A 27,543-nucleotide genomic window follows, 5' to 3' on the forward strand; every position below is an offset into this window, starting at 1 on the left:
ACTGTCCTCCTCTATCACTCATCACCTTATTCACTGATTGTCCTCCTCTATCACTCATCACCTTATTCACTGACTGTCGTCCGGCTTCACTCATCACCTCATTGACCGACTGTCCTCCTCTATCACTCATCCACTCATTCACTGACTGGCCTCCTCTATCACTCATCCCCTCATTCACTGACTGTCCTCCTCTATCACTCATCCCCTCATTCACTGACTGTCCTCCTGCTTCATTCATCACCTCATTGACTGACTGTCCTCCTCTATCACTCATCCACTCATTCACTGACTGTCCTCCTCTATCACTCATCCCCTCATTCACTGACTGTCCTCCTCTATCACTCATATCCTCATTCACTGACTGTCCTCCTCTATCACTCATATTTTCATTCACTGACTGTCCTCCTGTATCACTCATCCCCTCATTCACTAACTATCCTCCTGTATCTCTCATCCCCTCATTCACTGACTGTCCTCCTGTATCATCATTCAACACCTCATTCACTGACTGTCCTCCTGTATCATCACTCATCACCTCATTCACTGACTGTCCTCCTGTATCACTCATCACCTCATTCACTGACTGTCCTCCTGTATCATCACTCATCACCACATTCACTTACTGTCCTCCTGTATCACTCATCACCTCATTCACTGTCTGTCCTTCTGTATCACTCATCACCTCATTCACTGACGGTCCTCCTGTATCGCTCATCATGTCATTCACTGACTGTCCTCCTCTATCACTCATCACCTCATTCACTGACTGTCCTCCTGTATCACTCATCACCTCATTCACTGACTGTCCTCCTGTATCACTCATCACCTCATTCACTGACTGTCCTCCTGTATCGCTCATCATGTCATTCACTGACTGTCCTCCTCTACCACTCATCACCTCATTCACTGACTGTCCTCCTGTATCACTCATCACCTCATTCACTGACTGTCCTCCTGTATCACTCATCACCTCATTCACTGACTGTCCTCCTCTATCACTCATCACCTCATTCACTGACTGTCCTCCTGTATCACTCATCACCTCATTCACTGACTGTCCTCCTGTATCACTGATTCCCTCATTCAATTACTGTTCTCATGTATCACTCATCCCCTCATTCACTGACTGTCCTCCTCTATCACTCATCACCTCATTCACTGACTGTCCTCCTGTATCATCACTCATCACCTCATTCACTGACTGTGCTCCTGTATCATCACTCATCACCTCAATCACTGACTATCCTCCTGTATCATCACTCATCACCTCATTCACTGACTATCCTCCTGTATCATCACTCATCACCTCATTCACTGACTGTCCACCTGTATCACTCATCACCTCATTCACTGGCTGTCCTCCTGTATCGCTCATCACCTCATTCACTGACTGTCCTCCTGTATCAATCATCACCTCATTCACTGACTGTCCTCCTGTATCGCTCATCATGTCATTCACTGACTCTCCTGTATCACTCATCACCTCATTCACTGACTGCCCTCCTCTATCACTCATCACCTCATTCACTGACTGTCCTCCTCTATCACTCATCACCTCATTCACTCACTGTCCTCCTGTATCACTCATATCCTCATTCACTGACTGTCCTCCTGTATCACTGATTCCCTCATTCAATTACTGTTCTCATGTATCACTCATCCCCTCATTCCCTGACTGTCCTCCTCTATCACTCATATCCTCATTAACTGACTGTCCTCCTGTATCATTACTCATCACCTCATTCACTGACTGTCCTCCTGTATCATCACTCATCACCTCATTCACTGACTGTCCTCCTGTATCATCACTCATCACCTCATTCACTGACTGTCCTCCTGTATCATCACTCATCACCAGATTCACTGACTGTCCTCCTGTATCATCACTCATCACCTCATTCACTGACTGTCCTCCTGTAGCACTCATCATCGCATTCACTGACTGTCCTCCTCTATCACTCATCACCTTATTCACTTATTGTCCTCCTCTATCACTCATCACTTTATTCACTGACTGTCCTCATCCTTCACTCATCACCTCATTGACTGACTGTCCTCCTGTATCACTCATTACCTCATTCACTAACTGTCATCCTGTATCACTCATCTCATCACCTCATTCACTGACTTTCCTCCTGTATCATTCATCATCCTATTCACTGTCTGTGCTTCTGAATCACGCATAACCTCATCTACTGACTGTCCTGTATTACTTCAGTGACTATCCTCCTGTATCACTCATCTGCTCATCCACTTACTATCCTGTATCACTTATCAGCACAGTCAGTGACTGTCCTCCTGTATCACTCATCTGCTCATCCACTTACTATCCTGTATCACTTATCAGCACAGTCAGTGACTGTCCTCCTGTATCACTCATCTGCTCATCCACTTACTATCCTGTATCACTTATCAGCACAGTCAGTGACTGTCCTCCTGTATCACTCATCTGCTCATCCACTTACTATCCTGTATCACTTATCAGCACAGTTAGTGACTGTCCTCCTGTATCACTCATCTGCTCATCCACTTACTATCCTGTATCACTTATCAGCACAGTTAGTGACTGTCCTCCTGTATCACTCATCTGCTCATCCACTTACTATCCTGTATCACTTATCAGCACAGTCAGTGACTGTCCTCCCGTATCACTCATCTGCTCATCCACTTACTATCCTGTATCACTTATCAGCACAGTCAGTGTCTATCCTCCTGTATCACTCATCTGCTCATCCACTTACTATCCTGTATCACTTATCAGCACAGTCAGTGACTATCCTCCTGTATCACTCATCTGCTCATCCACTTACTATCCTGTATCACTTATCAGCACAGTCAGTGACTGTCCTCCTGTATCACTCATCTGCTCATCCACTTACTATCCTGTATCACTTATCAGCACAGTCAGTGACTGTCCTCCTGTATCACACATCTGCTCATCCACTTGCTATCCTGTATCACTTATCAGCACAGTCAGTGACTGTCCTCCTGTATCACTCATCTGCTCATCCACTTACTATCCTGTATCACTTATCAGCACAGTTACTGTCCTACTGTATCACTCATCTGCTCATCCACTTACTATCCTGTATCACTTATCAGCACAGTCAGTGACTGTCCTCCTGTATCACTCATCTGCTCATCCACTTACTACCCTGTATCACTTATCAGCACAGTCAGTGACTGTCCTCCTGTATCACTCATCTGCTCATCCACTTACTATCCTGTATCACTTATCAGCACAGTTAGTGACTGTCCTCCAGTATCACTCATCTGCTCTTCCACTTACTATCCTGTATCACTTATCAGCACAGTTAGTGACTGTCCTCCATTATCACTCATCTGCTCTTCCACTTACTATCCTGTATCACTTATCAGCACAGTTAGTGACTGTCCTTCTGTATCACTCATTAGTTCAGCAGTGATTCTACTCAGTAATCTCAGTCATGTTGTGTGGTTTTGCTATGTTACAGATTACTACACCAACCACTTTACTGGTCGCTGTGAGTAAATAGGAGTTTTATGAGGTATGTCAGTAACAATATCCCAAGGGAAGGGCTCACATTAAGAGTGTGTGTTTTCAGCCCCACCTAGCACTGGCAGCCAGTTACAGACTTAGTATATTTGTGGTAGACACACAAAACGCACAGTACTAGACCTGAACCTGCAGCTGAAAGACAGAGATCCTGATAACTTGCTCTACTATCCATGATTGCTGGCATGCAGCAGAGACAATGACAGGTCAGTAACACTGGTTATACATCTATATCTCCCAACCAAGCACTGTGACATAGGGGAGGGCTGGAAATGTTACACGCCACACATACATGTTACTCTACGTAGACATTACATAGATCACATATGCTCTATACTGACAATTCATCCTCATTACAAAGGGGCAACACACAGTTAAACATTTCACAGCTGCCAAAAACATACAGTATTATGGGCCAGATTCACTACGGCTCGCTATCGCGATAGGGTACGCAGATTGTTGCGTACTGCGCATGTATGTGGGGCTGTGTATGCACAGCCCCAGAACTGCTATCACGCAGCGCACAGAAAGCCATCGCAGAGTGAGTGACGGGAGGTCAGCGTTTGGGGGTGGTGACGGGGGAGTGGTTGGAGAAATGCAGGTGTGCCTGTCCGTTTGAACGTTGTTACATGGGCGTGCATAAATCAGCCACTGCGACTGCATACGCAGCTTGTGTACTCACTGCGTGTGATGAGGTTAGCTATTTCTGAGTAAGGTCAGGGCTGCTGTAATTCTGCGTGAGGGGCCGATGTTACTCGATGTTCCTGATATATACGCAGGACTGCAAAATATTACGGATATGAGATAGGGGCGTCTCTATGCTGGTTGTGCGACGACTTTGCCATTGCAGACATTAGCATATTTTCGCAGGAGATCTGCATGCATAATCTCAGCCGCTAACGCAATAGTGATCCGTAGTGAATAAGGCCCTATATACATATAACATGGGTATAACACAGTCAGCACAGACTTATTACATACACATAGCATGGGTATAACACAGTTACTGCAGACATATTACATACACATAGCATGGTATATCACAACCATCATAGACATATTACATACATATACCATGGGTATAACACAGTCAGCACAGACTTATTACATACATATACCATGGGTATAACACAGTCACCACAGACATATTACATACACATAGCATGGGTATAATACAGTCACCACAGACTTATTACACACACATAGCATGGGTATAACACAGTTACCACAGACATATTACATAGACATAGCATGGTATATCACAACCATCATAGACATATTACATACATATACCATGGGTATAACACAGTCACCACAGACATATTACATACATATACCATGGGTATAACACAGTCAGCACAGACTTCTTACATACACATAGCATGGGTATAACACAGTTACCACAGACATATTGCAAACACATAGCATGGGTATAACACAGTCACCACAGACATATTACATACACATAGCATGGTATATCACAACCATCATAGACATATTACATACATATACCATGGGTATAACACAGTCACCACAGACATATTACATACACATAGCATGGGTATAATACAATCACCACAGACATATTACATACACATAGCATGGGTATAATACAGTCATTGCAAACATATTACATAAACATAACATTGGTATAATACAGCTGTCCAAAACATACTACATACATGTAACATGGGTAAAACACAACGATCACAAACATACACATAACATGGGTATTATATAGTCATTGCAAACAGATTACCAACAGGAAACATGGGTATATCAAAGTCATCACTTAGTGTGTAATCATACATTGTGATTGTGACATGTACTTATGATACAGATTTCAGTCACACATCACATAGAGAGCATCAGAGCTGGATCGTCCATTAGGAAAACTAGGCTCTTGTTCTGATAAAAAATGTTTTTGAGAAATGGAGCCGGATGGGGTCCCTAACTGAAACCCAGGGCCGTAACTAGGGTAGTGCCACCTGTGCCATGGCACAGGGCACCGCAGGGCAAGGGGTGCTATTTGGGCCTGTCAGTTTTCCTGTTTATTATCATTCTCACTTGTAGCTTCCTCTTCTTTTATCCCCAGCATCTCCTGGCCTCCCCTAACTCTCCCCTGGCCCTTCCCCATGAGTCCATGGCCCTTTTCAGGTGCACCATCTCAATGTCCCTATTTAAAAAATGGGGGGAAGGGGTGGCGCCAATGCTCTCTCTGGCACAAGGCACCAAAAAGTCTAGTTACGGCTCTGCTCAAACCAACCGGTATGCTGCCCCATGATGTATAAATCTGTCTCTATAGCGCACGCACACATATGGGTCTCACGGGTCCCGCTTTCCTAGCATACACCTGTTGTTTTTATCACAGGAATTATGTAACTCCGCCCCCTGATTGCAGTGACTATATTGTCTGTCACTCAGGGAGAGGTAACTATCCGCTGTGCAGTGGTAAACCAGCTTCGGCCCAGCCATCATACGTTGGCAGAGCAAGAAAGCGGCATTTGTGGTGTAGGAGAAGTCTGGCCAGAACAAGGAGGGGGGGGGGGAATAGGGCAGAGCGAGACCACTCCTAGCAAAGTGCGGCCTACAGTAGGTGACCCAATGCGCCTAGTTGTGCAGTGCAGATACAAGTTACATTACTGGAGTCAGGTAAATGGGTGTTGATGACACAAGTTTAGGGACATTTCATGTTGACAGCATTACACGGTATTTGTTCTTCACAAATGGGCCTCAATTCTCCACAAACAGAACAGGTTTCGGCCTATAATTTTAATAGGAACCATTTTGCACATTTGCAGTATAAGCACACTCCAAGCAATGAAATAAAAAAGATTCACACCCACGTCAGTGTCACATGTACTAAAGCTAGCCCCAAAGTCCGCTCACTCCAAAAACTGAACAGTATATAAGGCCTAAGGGCCTGATTCAGAGACGGAAGGATTTGCAGAGACGCACACAAGCGGCTGTGCAAATCCGTCCATCTCAGATGCAAATGCTGAAGGAGGCGTCAGACACCGCAGTGCTGCATTTGCGATCCCAGCACTGTGACCGAAGCTTCCCGCAGCCTGGCCGGTGCCTGGTCACTCAAGAGGCTAGGAATCTGCGTCCGCCGATGCTACAGTGTATGTATATATATATATATATATATGTAAAATCCCCTTTTAGAAATCCTATGTTTGCCCCTGGAGATCGGTCTTTAATTTGACACATATTTTGCAGAGTGTAAATTAATTTTTTATTTTTTTGTATTTCCAGTTCCACAAATGTCAGCGCACTCCTAGGTGTGAGAGGTGTCTCTCCCTAGAGCATAGAGAAGGCAACACCTTGGTGTACAGGGCTTCAGATCTAAGATGTTTTACGTGTTCTCACCCTATTATTGGCATAGCGGGCAGTTATGGGATCACATCTTCTCCCAACGGCAGCTGTCAGTACATGATCTGAGCAGACAGCGTTCAGAACAGAACACCAGGGTGTCTCCCCAGCAAAGCTAGCACCGGGCCCCATGAAACGCGTTACTATTATATCCTTGCTGACATATAGCTAATATTACATTCTATTGTAGTTACTGATAGTTCCACTTTGCACTGGGTCTGTTAGAATTAATAAACATAGTGGAAATCGATTGGAATTCCTTGTGGCTTCCTGAGGTCCATACTAGAAAAAAAATTAAAACAAAAAAGTATAAGGCAAGACTCTGCTGTTCTATGCCTTCTAGGAGACAGCCTCCATGTTGGTCTCAAATGCATTTGTGCTTTATAAATATGTGTGACATCTGATAAATATTTGCCGGGGTGCAATCTATACCCTATCAGTATTTCCCAAAATTATTCAGGGAGCACTAATGGTGTGTACACACGGTACGATATCTGTGAATGATATGAACGATAACAATATCGTTCAACAATAAATCGTTCATTTCGTTCATTTTTATACAGCGAACAACCAAGGAACGACCAACGATGTGCGTTCCTGCACGGACGATAACCATTATCTATGGTCGTCCGTACATGCAGGTCAATTGGACGATTTCATCAGGATTTGCCTGTTCAGAGATGTGGCTGGATGACTTCACTGAAAGATATCTATCATAGATATTGTACACCCAATATCGTTTGCCCCGCACTACAGAAAAGTTCACGGGAAATCGTTCAGCGATATTGTTGGTTGTGCAGATTGTACCGTGTGTATGCAGCTTTACAGTGCATGTTTTCCAGATCTCTCACAAGTGAAATAATTAGCTCCACCTGTGGATCTTATAAAACATGTCAGCCAGTAATGAAAACACCTGTGCACCAACTAGGAATAATGGAAACCCTGCACTGTTAGTGCTCCCTGAGGAATGAGTTTGGGAAACACTGCGCTAGATAAATAGCTATACACTAGATTTAAGATTGTGCGGATCTCAACATTCATGTGACTCAAAATACAGAAATGGAAACATTAGTGCGCAGAAGCATATTTAGGAAAATGTAGATGGGTGTCAACGCTGTGCGATGGAGGTCAGTCCACATGACACATAACCAGGCTTATTTATGTATTAACCGGCAGACAACAGGATGCAGGGTAACACGTGATTATTACAGGCATGCACATACAGTAGTAAGGGACAGTTCCAGCCAGGAGCTTGCAGGGTTAATACAGGTGGTGTGTGTAGATGGAGTAGCACACATCTGTATACAGAGCCGGATTAAGGGGGAGCACAAAGGCACAGTGCCTCAAGCCCCCTTTTCTTAGCACCCCCACCCCATCTGGAGCATACTGCTGCTTGTGTAGTCCTGTGCATTTTCTAAGGGCCGGACGATTGGGGGGAGGGGCAGATAACGAATGGGGGCTGTGCTGACAGGGGGTCTTATGTGTTCCAGGCCCCCCAAAGTCTTAATCTGGTCCTGTCTGTATATACATACAGTGGTGGCAGTGGCCCTCTGATAGTAATCAGTGGTGACATAGTGGGGTTCGTAGGGCCTCTGCGGTGTAGCACAGTCTCCGGTGTATAGCACAGTGCATGCGCAGTAGCGCACTTGGGATCTGGGTCAGAGGTCACGGCAGTGAAGCAATTCCGCCAGTTCTCGTATGTATCAGAAGGGAGACAGTGCGGAGCGCTCTCCTTCCAACATACATAACTCCCTATATGTCTCATTAAGTGTTCCGTAGGGTCTATTGGTGTCTACAAACTGAGGGCCTGATTCAGAGCCGGACGCTCTGACCAGAGCGCTCGCTCTGAATCAGGGCCCTCCTCCATTAAAATGGAGTGTCCTCCTGGACGCTCGTATAGCTGTGGGTCACCACCCACAGCATATACGAGCGTCCAAAAAGATGGTCGCGATGGTCTTGACCATCGCGACCATCGGACTTGCGATGGAGACCCTGCGGTAGGGTCTCCCTGCCACAAGCCCTGGAGTGAACGCTCTATGGGAACGCCTCCGTCTGGCAGGTACGCCCCCGGCACGCCCACCAAAGGGGGCATGCTGTCAGTCACCATCGACAGCACGCCCCCTTTGGTGCGAGACCCGGAGCAACAGCTTGGCTGTCGCAGTCCGGGTCTCGCGCATGCGCACGACGGAGCTCCCTCCGTCGTGCGCATGCGCAGTGGGGTCCATCGACCCACTTGCGAGCGTACTGCCGCTTGCGAGTGGATCTGAATGACCCCCTGAGTCCTTGTGTATATATATATATATATATATATATATATATATAGTGGTGTCTTGCAATTGATTATACGTATTTCCATAGTTTTTTTCTATTCCATGATTATTCTATTTGGTTTAATTAACATACAACAGCTGAAGCTCTGTAATCCATTTAGTGCTTCATTTATGGCCCTAGACTGAAACAGACACATTATTATTAACAGTTTGTTATATAATGCAGCATATTCCGTTGCGCTTTACAATTGGAAACATTAATAGAACAATACTGGGTAATAACACACAGATATATAGGTAGGAAGGACCTGCTCAGCACATTGCTCTAGTCCATCGCAGTTCCCTGGCGCCAGGAATTACACAGACTTGATCACTTCCTACCTGTCACAGTTACAGAATAAAGCATGTGGGGCTGACGCAGTGGAGCCTATCTTACATGTGTACGCACTGTGCATTGTTTGGGTGATGCAGAGCATACTTGCCACCTCCCCCTGATTGTCAGAGAGACTCCCTGAAATAGCAGCAATCTCCCTGACTCCCTGGAAAGTCTAGCAATCTCCCTGATTGCACCGTATCAACATGATGTGACTTTTAGGTACTTAGAAAAAAAAAGGAATTTAGAGTCATATACCACACATTCAAATGGTATTATCAGTGCAATTTCCCTGTATTGGTTACAAGACACAATGGAGCTTATTCAGAGTCGGTCGTGAGCGCTCGAAGCCCGACTCGATGTTGCCCCACAGCGCATGCACACGACGGAGCCGGCAGTCGGAACGCTTGCCGTTTGGGAGCGGCCCCACTGACATCATTGCTGATGTCAGTGGGGAACTTCCTGCTCAAACAGAGCAGGAAGCTCCCTGGGGCTTACGAGTGCCCAGACCCTACCCTAGGGTCTGGTCGTAAGCCCCGATGGTCGCAATGGTCTTGACCATCGCGACCATCACCCATGTCGGTCGTTAGAGCTGTGGGTGGTAACCCACAGCTTAACGATGGACAAGGAGGCTGCCGTTCAGGATGCAAGCGGCCGCCCTGATTCAGAGTGACCGCTTGCATCTAACGACCGCCTCTGAATGACGCCCTACGAACCCTAGGGCTACATGTATTGTCATATAAGGTTTCTCATGACCACTTATATGGAACCCCTTGTAATACACAATACATGAACAAACCCTGAAAAGTATCAGTGTGTCTTCATCAACAAGTAGATCTTGCTAACTGCTTTGTGGCTCAGGTGTAGCAGTACACGCCCACTTTAACGCCACGCACATAGGTAGTGCTTTCACAATCTCCCTGAAATGCTTTTTCAATAGTAGGCAAGTAGCTCAAGAGGTGTAACTGGGCTGTAATTGGTCTATAACTTGGTGTCCTAACACTGACAGAGGGCCTGATTCAGAGATGGACGATACTGCGATCACAGTTGTGATTTCGTACGGAACACTGCTGTGAAAATATGCTAATGGTACCAAGGATCACCCGAGCATAGGGACGCCCACCGCTGCCTTCTCATCTGCGTACGACGTTGCTTACCGAGCCTGGAGTGGAGATGCTGCAGACGGGTTTGGGGGGGCGGGGCCAGATGGTAAACATAATTAAGCCCCGCCCCGTCACGACAAAAGGTCGCAATTTGCGGGTCCGTGAGGAGGGGGTTGTTTGTTTTTTACTATATAAATCAAATTAAAATTCAGGTATCTATGACAATATATATGATAAATATAATTATAGGCATTTGCTGCTCCTTTCCTTAAGTAGGCATGAGCCCTACAGTATATGGGCTATATGAAGCGAATGTCAAAATCCATTTTTGTAAAAGATAGTATAGTGTTATAAAAAGTTTAAAGAATGTGAAATAAAGAATATAAAATCAATTGCTGTGCGCTGTCATTATAAATGACATAGATGTTAATCTTATAAAGTGCTTGTGCTATGTAGCATATACAGTATTATGCAATATCTAACCCTATATTTTATCTTTTATTGTTAACCATTTTTGTACCAGAGTATTAGAGCCTAGAGATTAAGGCCCTCATTCAGAGCCACTCGCTAGCAGCAGTACGCTCGTTCTGAGCGATGTTCGCACATCTGCGCATGCGTACGGTTTTTAGTACGCATGCGCGAACCAGTCAGTGCGGCCGAAAATCGTTGGTACGCAATATAGCGAGGGCCTGCTATTTTGAGTGACAGAATGAGGCGTATGTGGGTGGTAACAGGGGAAGGTGCTTGAAAATGGGGAGTGGAGATCCGAACGCAGGCGTGCTTAAAGGTCAAAACGGGTGTTTTAAGGGAGTGCATAATTAACAAAGCAGCGTCATTGACCACGTCACTTGGTTTTTTTTAACTCAGAACTGCTCGCAAAATAGCGGTTGAAAACACCAACCACAAGAATAGCGAGCAGTTCATACGCTGTACGATGTACTCGATTAATCTAATAAATAGCGGACATGACGTATGGTGCGTGCGGCCAGGGGGCGTTTTTATCAAATAAACGAGCGTATGTTTTGCTCGCTCGTTCAGACTTAGAGGTGGGAACAGACTGCAATTTGCGAACGGATCATTTGAATAGCCACCCCTTGTTTTTGAACGAACGACCGCAAATAGCGAACGGCTCTGAATCAGGCCCTAAGTGTCTTAAAAAAAATAATTTATAATATTTCAATCTCTCATGTAAAAATGTAACTGCAATTGCATATATGCCGTAATAGTGAGTGTATTCAAATGTAAATCTGTTTTAATACACTGCAATCCATTGGAGATAAAACCCTGTAATAGACAGGACATCTCAGATACAGTTTGGATTTGTGGATGAGCAGGTTGATACAGAAGTATCTAGATCACAATGTTGCTTAAGTAGTTAATCATTTCACTCCCAGCCTTTTAGCGTACAGATACACTTCCGGCAATTTAACAGTCCTGTTATTAGAAAGTCGTTATTTGTGCTGGATATGGGACCAAATCTCAGCACCTTGGTAATAAGATCTCAATTCAAAGATAATAAATATATACAAGAAAATGTCTCTATTGTATGTTCCTTTTTATTACCAGCTCCCAGTTTATGATTATATGCTTTGCTTACATTAGCTTATCATTGTAGTGTCCTGAGGTTGTCTGCTAAGATTCCAATACGGCATGAAATATTGATATTTATAACGCTTGTAAGTTATTACATATTGCTTATATCACAGTCCGGTACCATTAACCAGTTAGAGCAGGAACTGGGTATCGGTATAACACTTTAAAGTTTAAAACTTTTTCATCTTAAAATCTGTTTTATACAGACAGCACACAGGAATGTCAGCTCTTATACTGCACAGGAGACGATAATGGCTAATTTATGCACGCACATGTAAGGGCGTTTAAACGGTCCGACACACCTGCGTTTGTACGAACCCCTCCCCGTTACTTCCCCCAAATACTGACTACCTGTCACTCACTTTGTTCTCTGTGCGTGCGGAATCGCAAGACAATCGCAGCGCGTGCAGTGCGGTTTATAAGCATGCGCAATGGCAAACAATCACCGTAAATCTCTGAATCAGCCCAAAGTTCAGTGAGGGTGTGTGGGTGATGCTGGAGGCTTTGTAAAAATGGACACAAGTGTAAATAAACCAGTTTTCAGGGTATTCCTTACACCTGATGATAATGACTGGTAGCGATATATATTATATATAGGGCAATCTGCGGAGACCTCTGCATATTTTTCCTGGGCACAGAGTTTTAAAGCAACATACACCCAACTTATGTATCTACTATATCAAATCTAAAATTTGTCCTTCTGTCATTCTGTCCTTCTGTCTTTCTATACAAATCCACAGGTTACAAGCCAAGATCTCTCTCATGGTTCTACACCTAAAACACCAAAGAAGAATAAAAGCATTGTCCTGTTTGGTTTATTGTTAGATGCAGATTTGGACACCATTCTTCTTGGGCCATCTGCAAGGTCAATAATTTTGATTTTATAACATGCATTTTGCTACATACTAAGGAATTATGGAATTTTGGCCCTCATTCAGAGCCGTACGCTCTGAGCAGAGCGCACGCTCTGAATGAGGGCCGTCCTCCATGACTATGGAGCGTCCTCCTGGACGCTCTTATAGCTGTGGGTCACCACCCACAGCCTATACGAGCGTGCAGTTTGATGGCCGCGATGGTCTTGACCATCGCGACCATCGAAACTGCGAGCCGGAGCCTGCGGTTGAGGTTTTCAGCCGCAAGGCCCGGAGTGATTTTGGCTCTATCAGAGCCAAAATCACTCCCACTGACATCACTAGTGATGTCAGTGGGCCGGCTTCTGACGGTAGGCGTTCCCTTAGGAACGCCCCCGGCAGGGAGGCACGCCCACCAAAGGGGGCGTGCTGTCAATCAACATCGACAGCACACCCCCTTTGATCAGACACAACGAGCGAAGGAAAGTCCTTCGCTCGTCGCGTCTGGCGCATGCGCACGACGGAGCTCCCTCCGTCGTGCGCATGCTCAGTGCAGAACATCGACCCACTTGCGAGCGGACAGCCGCTCGCGAGTGGGTCTGAATCAGGCCCTTTATTCTGTAGCATATAATCTAAGTCTCTGAACATAATTTATTATGGCTCTCACATGGAGTTTACAGTACCTTTTTAAATGCTGTATGAATTTCTAACCACTATTGATTAGGGATGAGCGGGTTCGGTTTTCAGAGAACTGAACCCACCAGAATATTCGGGGATCCGGGGCGATCCGAACCAAGCTCGGATCTCCCTGCCTGCCCCGGATCCCTCACCCGAGGCAAAACCTCGCAATACCACTGATGGGTCGTGAGGTTTTGTATTGAGCGGGCTTAACGCTGATTGGCTGAGAGAGCCATCTGGTACGGCTCTCAGCCAATCAGCATTAAGGCCATTTAATATGCACACAGGAAGCAAAAGAAGATGGCACCGCCATCCCCCGCTGCTTGACACCGCCGGCACCCCCCGCTGCCGACACCACCGGCACCCCCACTGGCAGCATCCCCTGCACTGCTACCCCACGTACTGAGGACACCGTCAGTGACCCCCACACTGCTGACACTGCCGGCACTCCCACACTGAGGACACCACCAGCACCCCTGCACTGCCAACACTGTCAGCACACATGCACTGAGGGCACCGCTAGCACCCCCGCTCTGCCGACACCGCCGGCACCCTGCATTGAGAATACCCCTGCACTGCCGACACAGTCAGCAAACCTGCACTGAGGACACCGCTGGTACTGTTCACTGAGGACACTGCCAGCACCACAGCACTGCCATTCCACATACTGAGGACACGGTCAGCAACCCCTGCACTGCCAACACAGCCAGCAAACCTGCATTAAAGACACCGCTGGCACCCCCGCACTGCCATCACTGGTACCCTTCACTGAGGACACTGCCAGCACCACAGCACTGCCATCCCATGTACTGAGGACACCATCAGCAACCCCCACACTGCCGACACCACCGGCAGCCCTGCACTGCCAACACTGTCAGCACACGTGCAATGAGGACACCGCTGGCACCCCTGCTTTGCCAACACCACCGGCACCCTGCACTACTGCCAGCACCCCTGCACTACTGCCCCACGGATTGAGGACTCCATCAGCGACCCCACACTGCCGCTACTCCCACACCGAGGGCATCCCTGCACAGCCGACACTGTCAGCACTCCTGCACTGAGGACACCGCTGGCACCCCTGCTCTGCCGACACTGCCAGCACTATGCACTCAGGACACTGCCAGGGCCCCCACTCTGCCAACAACGCCACACTGCCAACACTGACGGCACTTCTGCATTGAGGACACCACTGGCACTCTCGCATTGAGGACACCGCCAGCACCCCGCACTGCCGACACTGCTGTCACTGTAAGTGCACTATTGGTGTATCCAACCCACACTGTATAACACACTGTATCTGTTTTGGAACTTGGAAGCTGAACTGCCACATGTTAGTGCCGCCCACTGTTTCGCTTAGCTTAGTCAGCCAGATAGCTGGATGCAACCTTTTGGCCTTAACTAGATGAAAAAAATAATATTGTGAGGTGGTCAAAATTGATTGGAAATGACTGGAAATAAATGTTATTGAGGTTAATAATACTGTAGGAACAAAACAGGCCCATTTTATGTAATTTTTGCTGAAAAAGTCCAGATACAAAACCAAAACCGAAAAACAAAACACCAAGGAAAAAAAATCCAAAACCAGATTCAGATCCAAAACCAGGGGAGATCCAAAACCAAAACACGAGGGTCGGCGTACATCTCTACTATTGATATTAAGCCAGGCTTATTATGAGTCTGAGGGGTCTATTTACAAAGCAGTGTTATGAGACAGAGTGAAAAGTGATAAGAAAGTGATAAAGTGCCAGCCAATCAGCTCCCAACTGTCATCTCACAGGCTGTGTTTGAAAAATTACAGATGGGAGCTGATTGGCTGGTACCTTATCACTTTCTTATCACTTTTCACTCTGTCTCCTTACACTGCTTAGTAAATAGACCCCTGAATATGGTAAAAATTGCTCTCTGCATCCATGAGGAGAGATCCATCTGATTTTAGAATCAGGCACATAAAGATGGCAACTATACTGGGATGCAAAAACGCAGCTCTGCAGTACAAAATTTTATCTATACTTGCTCATGCATGAGCTTACACAACTAGATGGTGTCAACAGTGGCAACCAAACTTTTTTGTCTACGTCCTTGGTTGCTGGACCGCACTATGGAACGCACAGAGGCTACTTCTGGTTCATTCCTTTGTCAGCCCCTGAAGGGTAAAACCGATTGGATGAATCTTATACTCTGTGGAGACCCTGAATACCGGAAACAGCTGCACAAGGAACTGGAAGTGGTTGCTGTGCATTTCATAGTGCGATCCAGCAACCAGGAAGTACACAGTCATCCTGGTATCAGAGCAACAGAAGCTCTTGGCCGTGTTTACACTGTACATCCCACACATTTTGAATGCTTCTATCTCCGAAGTTTGCTTTACACCGTTACAGATCCTACTTCCTTCGAAGACCTTTGGACTGTAGATGGGGAAGTTTGTCACACTTTTTGTGGGGCCTGCCTAATTAGAGGTTTGTTGGAGGATGATGTGTAAACAAACATTCTTAAAATCCCGGGCAACGCCGGGTACTCCAGCTAGTATATACTAAAGTGAGAGTTTTTAGAAGTGGAGATGTTGCCCATAGCAACCAATCAGATTCTACTTAACATTTAACTAGCACATTTTAGAAGATAATAGCTAGAATCTGATTGGTTGCTATGGGCAACATCTCCATCCACTTCTAAAAACTGTAACTTTAGTAAATATACTCCTTAATGTCAGCTTTGCTATGGACCTGTATGCATGTTCTCTGTGTGTGTGTGTGTGTATGTATGTATGTATATATATATATATATATATATATATATATGTACACACAGACTATATATATTTATATACAGTGTACATATATATATTTATAAATATACACAATATTTTTTCCTCACACTGGAAGGTTACTTCTGTGTAACAGGAACTGGATGCTAAATAAACATCTCTAAGAGTGAATGATAAATCCTTATCGCGGCTCTCTTATCCTCGCTAACTGTATTATATCACTGACTGCTGCCTGCCTGCACTTGCCAGACCTATTCACTACAAAGTAATGGATGGATCTGTTTTCCGGGGCAAGATAAACATAAGATTGTTCAATAAATTATCTCCGGCTCAGCGGGTGATATCATATGTGATCTGATTGCATTGTGTTCTGTGCTGCTGGTCTATAGCTGTTACTACACTACGGGACTGATTTTGATTGGCAGGTAAATTCCAGTTCGGTCACACTTGGCAAGTTTTAGAAAACTGCGCAATCGCCATAGCGAACATCTTGGGCCTGATTCAGAGCAGCTCGCAAGCCCACAGCGCTCGCAAGCGGTTCGATGTTCCCCACTGCGCATGCGAGAGCTCCGTCCAGTGACTGAAGCTCAGTTGCTACGGGGCTCGCTACAAGACGGGGCGGCTGTCAATGGTGAGTGACAGCTCGACCCGTTTTGTAGGCGGGTAGGGGGAGGTGGCTGCACAAACACAGGCGTTCCCTTAGGAACGCCTGACGTTTGTGGGAGGCCCTACTGACATCACTACTGATGTCAGTAGTGGACTTCCTGCTCTATTAGAGCAGGAAGTCCACTCGGCCTTGCGGTAGCCGAGACCCTACCACAGGGTCTCATCGCAAGGCCGATGGTCGCGATTATCGCGACGGCCTCCTGGCCACTCACACAAGCTGTGTGAGGTCTCCCACAGCTTTGCGAGCGGCCAGGGAAAAAAAAAACACGCCCACAGACCCTGCGGCAGCGAGCGGGTCTGAATCAGGGTCCTTGTGTGTATCTAGGGGCCATTCTAAGTCAAACGCATCTCAGACATTTCTCTCCGTCCATGGAAAATGGGCATTTCTGGGAGAGAGGCAATTGGGCACGGAAGAGAACCACCTTGGGGGACTGTTGCCAAAGTTACACCATATCCTGAGTCATGTGTATGCCGAGGGGACACCTATTTCAGTCATACCCTGCACTTAGTATGGAATAATTAGTGATGACAATGGTGACAGCTGCTCTTGCGTACAAAGTGTGGCAGTGCAATGCGCATGGCCATGCCCGATTACTGTAGGGGGCGTGACCTAATTGTGGAGGCAGGGTTCCACCCCGTACAACAAAATTATTTGAAAACTTATTATTATCGGTGCTCTACCAGTGGGGGATCTGGGGAGCAGGAATCAAGCAGAGAGACCGTGCCAGCAGCCTCCCTGGACCCACCACAGCTCAGCACACAGCAGCCTGTACTGGGCTGGGGAGAGAGGCTGCTGACAGATAAGAAGTGGGGGGGTGGCAGTAATTAGTACCCATTCCTTCCCCCGCCTTGATGCCCCTGGCGATGTGTACACATCAGGATGTACGCATCTAAAGGAAATTGGTTTTCTACACCATGGTACAAAACTAGGGCCTTCGGGGCACCTCCTAAGTTGGGATGGCTATCGGAAAGTGATAGTTGGCACCCATTGATGTTCCCAATTTGATGGAAATGCTTTTTCCAGGCAATGCATGCGCTGCACAGCGGACATTCTGCACTACATGACCCCCAACGCATTGAGGACTTGTTTGAGTGTTGCCCCCGCACCAATAATATGTATATCCTCTGAATACTTACTTGCCTTATGAGTGTTGCATGCGTTTCACTAGATCTGCAGGACTGGGAGGGTGATGATGGTGGTGATGATCTCATGGGTATGATTCTCTCTCCTCAGCAACAGAGTTCCAGGAGGGAGAACTGGAAGAACTCCTTATCTATGAAGACCTTTTCCTGGAATATTTCAATGCCTTTCTCTCCCTTCCAGTGAGTGACACTGAGACTGCATCAGACACAGCGACACAGTCGCCCTACTTTCTAGTAACATCCAGATACGAAAACTCCATTCTCTGTTTTCACTGATTTCATTTGATAGAATTTATGTTCTAAACAGCAAATGTTCTTTGACAGAAATTAAGACACCCAAATGGACGGATTTCCCCCAAACTTTCCCCAACATTGTCCTGATTGTTGCCTAAAGACTCAGGGAAGCATTTATCAAGTTTTATCATTCACAACGAGTGATAGAACTCGCTGCATATGATAATGGTGCTCCAGCCAATCAGCTGTCGTCTGTTTGAAAAATGACAGTTGGGAGCTGATTGGCTGGAGCACCATGTATCATATGCAATGGGTTTTATCACTCGTTGTGAATGATAAAACTCGTTGATAAATGAGGCTCTAAGAACAGTTATTTCTCAGACTTTGGGATTTGAGCTATGTAGAAATTAACAGCTGGAACCATGCTGCTGCTTTTGACACTACGACGAATACCCAAGGTTAAAGACTGAGAAAAAAAAATCCTGTCTCATGGCTTCAGAAAAATGGCAGCCTGAGGTGGGAGTTGAAAGTGTGTAACAAATGCCTCAGTACATTAGATGTAGTGATTGTCAGTATAGAAATTCTGGGACACAAAAGTTTAATGGCAAGACATGCTACGACGGGAGTCAGGAAATATTGTCCTTCTATATAGGTAGTGTACGGTGGCCATATTGAGTGGTGTTCAGTGGTGGGACAACCACCTCCATAGGGGGTGCAGGTGCCTTGAGCTAGAGTAGGGTTACCGTTCCCCCAACCGAGACTCCTCCTCTGCTTTTCTAAGCATTAGTGTAGGCATGGAGAATGTGCACTCTGGTTTAGAACTTTATAATATAGACACAGTATGTCGCATATGTTCAAACTAAAGTAGCATAGCTGGAGCCCCGGGGAAGATAGCAACCAATCAGCTTCTAACTGTCATATTATAGACTGTGCTAGATAAATAATAGGTAGAAGCTGATTGGTTGCTTTGGGCAACTTCTCCTCTTTATCTCTCTCCCAAGGTTTGATACGTCTCCCCCTGGAAACCATTTGCCTGCATTATTTGGGGTACTGTAGGCAGACCCGCCAAGAGCCACGGCGGGCCCGGGTAACAGGGGGCATGGCCTAACCGCAGGAGGCGTGGCCACGCCCCCTTCCCGAAAAAAGAAGAAGAAAAAAAAGCTTTGCAGCTCCGCTTGGGGAGGGGGCTCTGAGCCCCCTCAGCCCTGCTCAAAGCCAGGGGGGGCACGATCATTGTGATCGCTCCCCCCCACAGGCATAGGAGACTGCTGTGACTGCTGCTCAGCACACGCTTTGTGCTTGCCTGCTGTGAAGGATGGAGGCCGTCGCCATACCGGGGGTGACGCCGGACCCGGGCCCCTCAGGAAGCCCGGGCCCGGGTAATCTGTACCCGCCTCCCCCCCCCTGTCGGCGCCCCTGATGAGCGCACTGACAGATGCAACAGCCAGTGTGAAGTACACCCAGAAACTACCGCAGGCACCATTCTACGACATCAGCTGTTCGTAGGGGCGACATCGTAATTTGCGTCTCAGGGGAAAGGAACACAAGATAGTGCATCGGACAAAGCAAATAGGATGCAAATCACATTAACTATATAATGTAGCTGCATGCTGAAGGCTGGATTCTAGGAAGATCCTAGAATACAAAAAATAAGCTGAGACTGTCTGGGGAACAAGGAAGTGTGAGAGATTGTCATACAGATAGACTGTTATACGCATGTGTAGTTCCTGACTTCGTCACTACAGGGTCTCTAATTATTACACGATACGAGTTGTGACATAGGGAAAATACCTTTCATGCAAGAATCTGGAAAACTAAATATAGGATCAAAAAATGAATGAACTAAATATTTCCTTATATAGGAACAGAGGGCCCGATTCAGACCCGCTCGTAAGCGGCCGCTCGTTCGCTCCGAGCGATGTTCGCACATCTGCGCATGCGTATGGGTTGTAATGCGCACGCGCCAACCAGTCAGTGCGGTCGGAAATCGTGTGCTCGCAAAATAGCAAATGCCTGCTAATTTGAGTGACAGAGTGAGGCATTTGTGGGTGGTAACAGGGGAAGGTGCTTGAAAACGGGGAGTGGAGATCAGAACGCAGGCGTGCCAAACGGACAAAACGGGCGTTTTAAGGGTGTGCATAATTAACAAAGCAGCGTCATCGACCACGTCAGTTGGGTGTGTTTTAGCCTGAACTGCTCGCATGATTGCGGTAGGAAAATGCTACCACAAGAATAGCGAGCAGTTCATACGCCTTTCGATGTACTCGATTAATCTAATAAATAGCGGAGATGACGTATGATGCGAGCGGCCAAGGGGCGTCTTTACAAAATAGCGAGCGCATGTTTCGGACGCTCGCTCAGACATAGAGGCGTCAACAGACCGCTAAGAGTGAGCGCTCTATTTAAATATCCGGCCCCTTTTTCAGAACGAGCGTCCGCAAATAGCGTCCTTCTCTGAATCAGGCCCAGAGGGCCCGATTCAGACCCGCTCGCTAGGATGCGTTCGCACGCAGCCTGCCAATGTTTGCAATGTGCGCATGCGTATGCATCGCAGGGCGCGTGCGCGAACTAGTCCATGCGATAGGGAAACGTTTGCTCGCTGCGCATAGCCACCTCGCTAGAAAGAGTGACAGAACGAGACGTTTGTGGGTGGTGACAGGGGATGGTCGACGGAAACGGGGGAGTTCACTCTGAAGCACTCGCAGTGCTTGCGGTAGGGTATGGTCAGCCACAGGTGCTGCGAACTCTTCCAATGGTACTCGATGTTACCGATGGAGGTGACGTGTATAAGTGGGCGTCTTAACACAGGCTGCTGGGCGTCTACATACACACCGCCATCGCACGCCAAGACATAGTGGGCGTGCTAATGCCTTGCTGTGCGATCGTGGGATTTGTATACTTTGGCAGCTTGCGAACGCATCTAGCGAGCGGGTCTGAATCGGGCCCAGAGGATGCTGGTTGCGTACTCAGCGGATGTCAGGAGGGGATTAAAGGATGGGTCTAGCACTACAAACAGCATTACCATTTTGTTGACCCGTGATATAGGCCCAGTAAGTAATTGTTGAACATTAAACAGACACTTCAGAAATGTTGGCATAAAGGAGCAACAAAGGAATTCTATGTACGGCTTAGATAAATCAACACACGATTAAGTGAGATAATGAACCATAGCAACTATTTCTCTGGCCACAAACAATGGGGCCTTCCCTGGCAGCCACACCCGACAAGACGTGTGCCGTGCGTGCCAGTGCTACTCTCACATCAATGGCAGATCGGTCTGAGCATTGTACGCAAATAACACACTTACTGTAACTTAGAAGATATTTTCTATAATTATTTTTGCTTTTTTTTTTTTAATACAATCTGTACCTGCAGCAATCATTGTCACCTCAATGACCAACTGTTTTCTGCTCAGACAATGAGTACAATTCAGGGGCCTATTCATTAAACGTAAAAATTCAAAGGAGATAATTAGCTTTAGAACTCTCATGGAGTTCTAGCTAATTATAGGTGGAATTCATCATTCCACCTCTCCATAAGTATCTATTCCGAAAAGCTGTCATTTTTGCGATGACAGCTTTTCGGGAAATAGATACTTTTCCCTGCCTACACTACCTTATCGCATCTGGAAACAGTGCTGCACATGCGCTGTTACATCTGTAAAACCAGCGCATGCGCAGCACTGCCTACAGATGCGTTAAGTTTCGTACTCCCCCCCGACCCCCCCACCCCCCTCCGCTCACCTTCCCCTCCCCCCGACTTACCTGTCCGCGCAGCAGCCTCCGGCTCCGTCCTGCTGGTCTGTCATGTGGTTTCCCAGCAGATCACATGACAGATTAGAAAAAAAAAACATTTTTTTTTCTTTTTCTAAACTTTCTTGTGCTCTGCTGGGGAGCACACATGACAGACCAGCCTCCGAAGCCTGAGGACGGAGCAGAGCGCCGGAGGGACTCGTCGGGGGACCTGCACACGCTGATACAGGTAAGTGGATTCTGCTATTAGTAACTGCATCAAATTCCGAAAATTCATAATTGTCGGAATTTGATGAATACCACAATTTCCACATCCCCATACTAATGTACTAATATATGGGGAGTGTGGAAATTAGTGCAGGGGAACTTAGCAAGGAGATATCTGTGATATCTCCTGTGTTAAGTCTGTTCATGAATACCAAAATAACGTTATTTAAGGAAAATGTCCTTAAAAACTTTATTTTAGTGTTGATGAATAGGCCCCTGAATATGTACTTCATGTTCCTGTCATAGTAGGCCTGAGCAGCACAGAAGTACATGTTAATGTTATATAAAGGAGATGCTGTAATAATACTCTATTATACACTAGTGACCCGGGAGCAATTTTATCTCACCACAGCCCCCTGCATCTCATACCAACCTATGTCATGTCACCACTATCCCCTGTATGTCACCACTATCCCCTGCATCTCACCACAGTCCCCTGCATCTCACCACAGCCCCCTGCATCTCATACCAACCTATGTCATGTCACCACTATCCCCTGTATGACACCACTATCCCCTGCATCTCACCACAGCCCCCTGCATCTCGTAACAACCTATGTCATGTCACCACTATCCCCTGTATGACACCACTATCCCCTGCATCTCACCACAGCCCCCTGTATCTCGTAACAACCTATGTCATGTCACCACTATCCCCTGCATCTCACCACAGTCTCCTGCATCTCACCACACACCATACTTGCCTACTTCTGAAAACTAGTTTCAGGGAGATTATAAGCTGTAGTAGAATCCGCAGCATGGACGCCACAGAGGGGCGTGGCCAGCTCCGACCAAATTGCGTATTTAGTTTCACTTAAGGGGGCATCTATTCCCACTAAGGGATGTGTCTTGCAGAGGCAGATGAAAAATGCATAAACTAAAATAAAGCATTGTAATAATAAAAAAAGCATACACTTTTCTAAAATATGGCTGAATGTTTATTGTTGTAAATTATATCACAGCTACATTAGCACTGTATGGAGTATGCATAAAAAAGGGACATTAAAGTTAGACAAAATAAATGCAGATTTGAGAGCAAAGGGTAGGGAGAGGCCTGCTGGTGAGAGAGCTCCCAATCTAATGGGAAACAGACAGAACTAAGGGGACAGTAACAAGGGTGCACCAGTGTAAGTATAGGTGGGAGTATGATAGTCTATTGTAATAGGGTGGGCTCTCACATAGTGAATGTGTGGAGGTTCAGTGTGAAGCTGGGGCTGTCTGGACTAACTGGATTGCCTTATCTTACAGGGATATGATCTCATTAGACAGCTCTCCGGAATGACAGGCTTCTGCCCTCCCAGTGGGGACCTGCAGAGTGCAGACTGTCTGTCATTCCAGAGAACTGTCCACAGAGATCACAACCCTGCAAGATAAGGTAATCCCAACCAGAGCTAAGCAACAGAAAACAAAGCTGCTTAGTCTACTGTTACTTTGGAAGCTCTGCCATACACTAAACAAAAGTCCCCAAGTATCTGCTACTTACATTTACTTTTTTTTCTAGGGGATGGGTTTAGAGCCATCAGGGGAAATACGCTGCTGCATCCAGTCACTGCCATGTGACTCCGGGTGGGAAGGCACTGCAGGGAGTCTGTGTCTGAATATGTGCTAGGCAGCCACCGCTGCTCACAACCCCGCGGAGGCCAGCCTCTAGCACTTCAGTAGCAAAGTCACATTACATCTTCCTCACTCAAGGTCCGTCTCTGCCCCATCCAGACTTGCGCATGCGCAGTCCGGATTTTCAACTGCACAGTGAGGAAACCGGGAGGTTTTCTTCACTTTCCGGGGTAGCGGGAGCTCCCATCTTAAAACGGGAGGCTCCCGCGGGAATCGGGAGGGTAGGCAAGTCTGCCACAGCCCCCTGCATCTCATACCAACCTATGTCATGTCACCACTATCCCCTGCATCTCACCACAGCCCCCTGCATCTCACCACAGCCCCCTGCATCTCGTAACAACCTATGTCATGTCACCACTATCCCCTGCATCTCACCACAGTCCCCTGCATCTCACCACAGCCCCCTGCATCTCATAACAACCTATCTCATGTCACCATTATCCCCTGCATCTCACCACAGCCCCCTGCATCTCACTACAGTCCCCCTACATCTCACCACAGTCCCCTGCATCTCACCACAGCCCCCTGCATCTCACCACAGTCCCCTGCATCTCACCACAGCCCCCTGCATCTCATAACAACCTATCTCATGTCACCATTATCCCCTGCATCTCATCACAGCCCCCTGCATCTCACCACAGTCCCCCTACATCTCACCACAGTCCCCTGCATCTCACCACAGCCCCGTGCATCTCACCACAGTCCCCTGCATCTCACCACAGTCCCCCTACATCTCACCACAGTCCCCTGCATCTCACCACAGCCCCCTGCATCTCACCACAGCCCCCTGCATCTCACCACAGCCCTGTGCATCTCACCACAGTCCCCTGCATCTCACCACAGCCCCCTGCATCTCATAACAACCTATGTCATGTCACCATTATCCCCTGCATCTCACCACAGCCCCCTGCATCTCACCACAGTCCCCCTACATCTCACCACAGTCCCCTGCATCTCACCACAGCCCCCTGCATCTCACCACAGTCCCCTGCATCTCACCACAGCCCCCTGCATCTCACCACAGCCCCCCTACATCTCACCAGCCCCCTGCATCTCATAACAACCTATGTCATGTCACCATTATCCCCTGCATCTCACCACAGCCCCCTGCATCTCACCACAGTCCCCTGCATCTCACCACAGCCCCCTGCATCTCACCACAGCCCCCCTACATCTCACCACAGCCCCCTGCATCTCATAACAACCTATGTCATGTCACCATTATCCCCTGCATCTCACCACAGCCCCCTGCATCTCACCACAGTCCCCCTACATCTCACCACAGTCCCCTGCATCTCACCACAGCCCCCTGCATCTCACCACAGTCCCCTGCATCTCACCACAGCCCCCTGCATCTCACCACAGCCCCCCTACATCTCACCAGCCCCCTGCATCTCATAACAACCTATGTCATGTCACCATTATCCCCTGCATCTCACCACAGCCCCCTGCATCTCACCACAGTCCCCCTACATCTCATCACAGCCCCCTGCATCTCACCACAGCCCCCTGCATCTCACCACAGTCCCCTGCATCTCACCACAGCCCCCTGCATCTCATAACAACCTATGTTATGTCACCATTATCCCCTGCATCTCACCACAGCCCCCTGCATCTCACCACAGCCCCCTGCATCTCATAACAACCTATGTCATGTCACCATTATCCCCTGCATCTCACCACAGCCCCCTGCATCTCACCACAGTCCCCCTACATCTCACCACAGTCCCCTGCATCTCACCACAGTTCCCTGCATCTCATAACAACCTACGTCATGTCGCCACAGCCCCCTGCATCTCACCACAGCCCCCGGCATCTCACCACATTCCCCCTACATCTCACCACAGCCCCTTGCATCTCACCACAGTCCCCCTGCATCTCACCACAGCCCCCTGCATCTCACTAGTCCCCCTACATCTCACCACAGCCCCCTGCATCTCACCACAGCCCCCTGCATCTCACCACAGCTCCTGCATCTCACCACAGTCCCCCTACATCTCACCACAGCCCCCTGCATCTCACCACAGCCCCCTGCATCTCACCACAGCCCCCCTACATCTCACCACAGCCCCCTGCTCCTGGTATGCAATCGGGAAGCCGACTGCCTAAATACCGGCAGCTGGCTTCCCGACTGTCATATCCCGGCAAGGGCGAAATTCCGGGCGTCTAGATGTAGACGCCCGGCATTTCCCCGACGCTGGGAGACCGCCGCCCGGTATCCCGATCGTAGCGATGCCGGGCGCCGCGAGCGGTCAGCCGCGGGGGGGAGGGTTAGGTTTAGGGCTCCCGGGGGGGATTTAGGGTTAGGCACCCCCCCGGGAGGGTTAGGATTAGGCTAGGGGGAGGGAGGGTTAGGCACCCCCGGGGGGGACTTAGGGTTAGGCACCCCCCCGGGGAATGGGGTGGTTAGGGTTAGACACTTAGAGGGGGGATTAGGGTTAGGCACTTGGGGGGGAGGTTAGGGTCAGGCACCCCTAAGGTGGGTTAGGGTTAGGGGGGTTAGGTTAGTAGATACTCACCTATCCACGATCGGGATTTCCAGCGCTGTCGGGCTTCCGCTGCTCGGAACTCTGCTGATGTTGGGCTGCCGCTGCCGGGAATCGAACCATGCGGCCGGCGGTATTTCATACCGATTCCCTGCTCCTTACTTGTGACCCCTGCATCTCACAATATCCTCCTGCTTCTCATTACTGCCCCCTGCATTTCACCACAGCATCCTATATTTCACCACAGCCCCCTGCATCTCACCACAGCCTCCTGCATCTCACCACAGGCCCCTGCATCTCACTCCTGCCTGCCACTGGTTCTTACCACAGCTCGCTACATCTCACCACACACCCTGCTTCTCACTCCTGCCCCCTGCATCTCACAGTGTCACCACAACCCCCACTGCTGCTGCCCTGTAATAGTCTGGGGCCCGGCCACTGGGATGTGCTGGGAAGGGCAGGAGGGTCATGGATGAGAGATTTGTATTGCAGCTACTTTAAGCATTATCAGCAGCATGTCCCCGGGGCTGGGGCACCTGTGCATATTTCCACAGCCTCCATGCGCACCCCTCCCCGGCTGCCGAACTTGGTGTCCTCTTTGCACAATGTACCCTGTATGTCCTGGGCTTCCTGTTGCGCTTCCTCGCCTTGGTGTCCCTGTCCGAGAACAGCGCTGACTCCCATGAGAGGTGCCTCCTGTCAGTGGTGTCACAATGGGGGTGCGGGGAGTGTGGGCCACACCAGGGTGTCACCCTCAGGGGGGGAGACACCAAAATGCCGGCTGCTGCAGTGTGACATTCTTCTGCAGCACTCAGCTCCTGTCACAGAGGAGGAGTCAAC

The 27,543-nt window shown here is 48.0% G+C and overlaps 1 protein-coding gene across 1 annotated transcript in view; it reads left to right on the top strand.

The window, feature by feature from the left end:
- The first annotated feature begins 3,653 nt into the window (after positions 1 to 3,653).
- Positions 3,654 to 27,543, top strand: part of LOC148507924 (uncharacterized) — a 111,105-nt gene continuing 87,215 nt past the window's right edge. The window contains exons 1-2 of the mRNA XM_088445344.1: positions 3,654 to 3,741; positions 18,443 to 18,531. Of these exons, the coding sequence (XP_088301470.1) occupies positions 3,735 to 3,741; positions 18,443 to 18,531 (96 nt within the window). The 5' untranslated portion in view covers positions 3,654 to 3,734. The remainder of the gene's footprint in view (positions 3,742 to 18,442; positions 18,532 to 27,543) is intronic.

Source organism: Taudactylus pleione, unplaced genomic scaffold, assembly GCF_031769625.1.
Source record: "Taudactylus pleione unplaced genomic scaffold, aTauple2 ptg000378l, whole genome shotgun sequence".
NCBI lineage: Eukaryota > Metazoa > Chordata > Amphibia > Anura > Myobatrachidae > Taudactylus > Taudactylus pleione.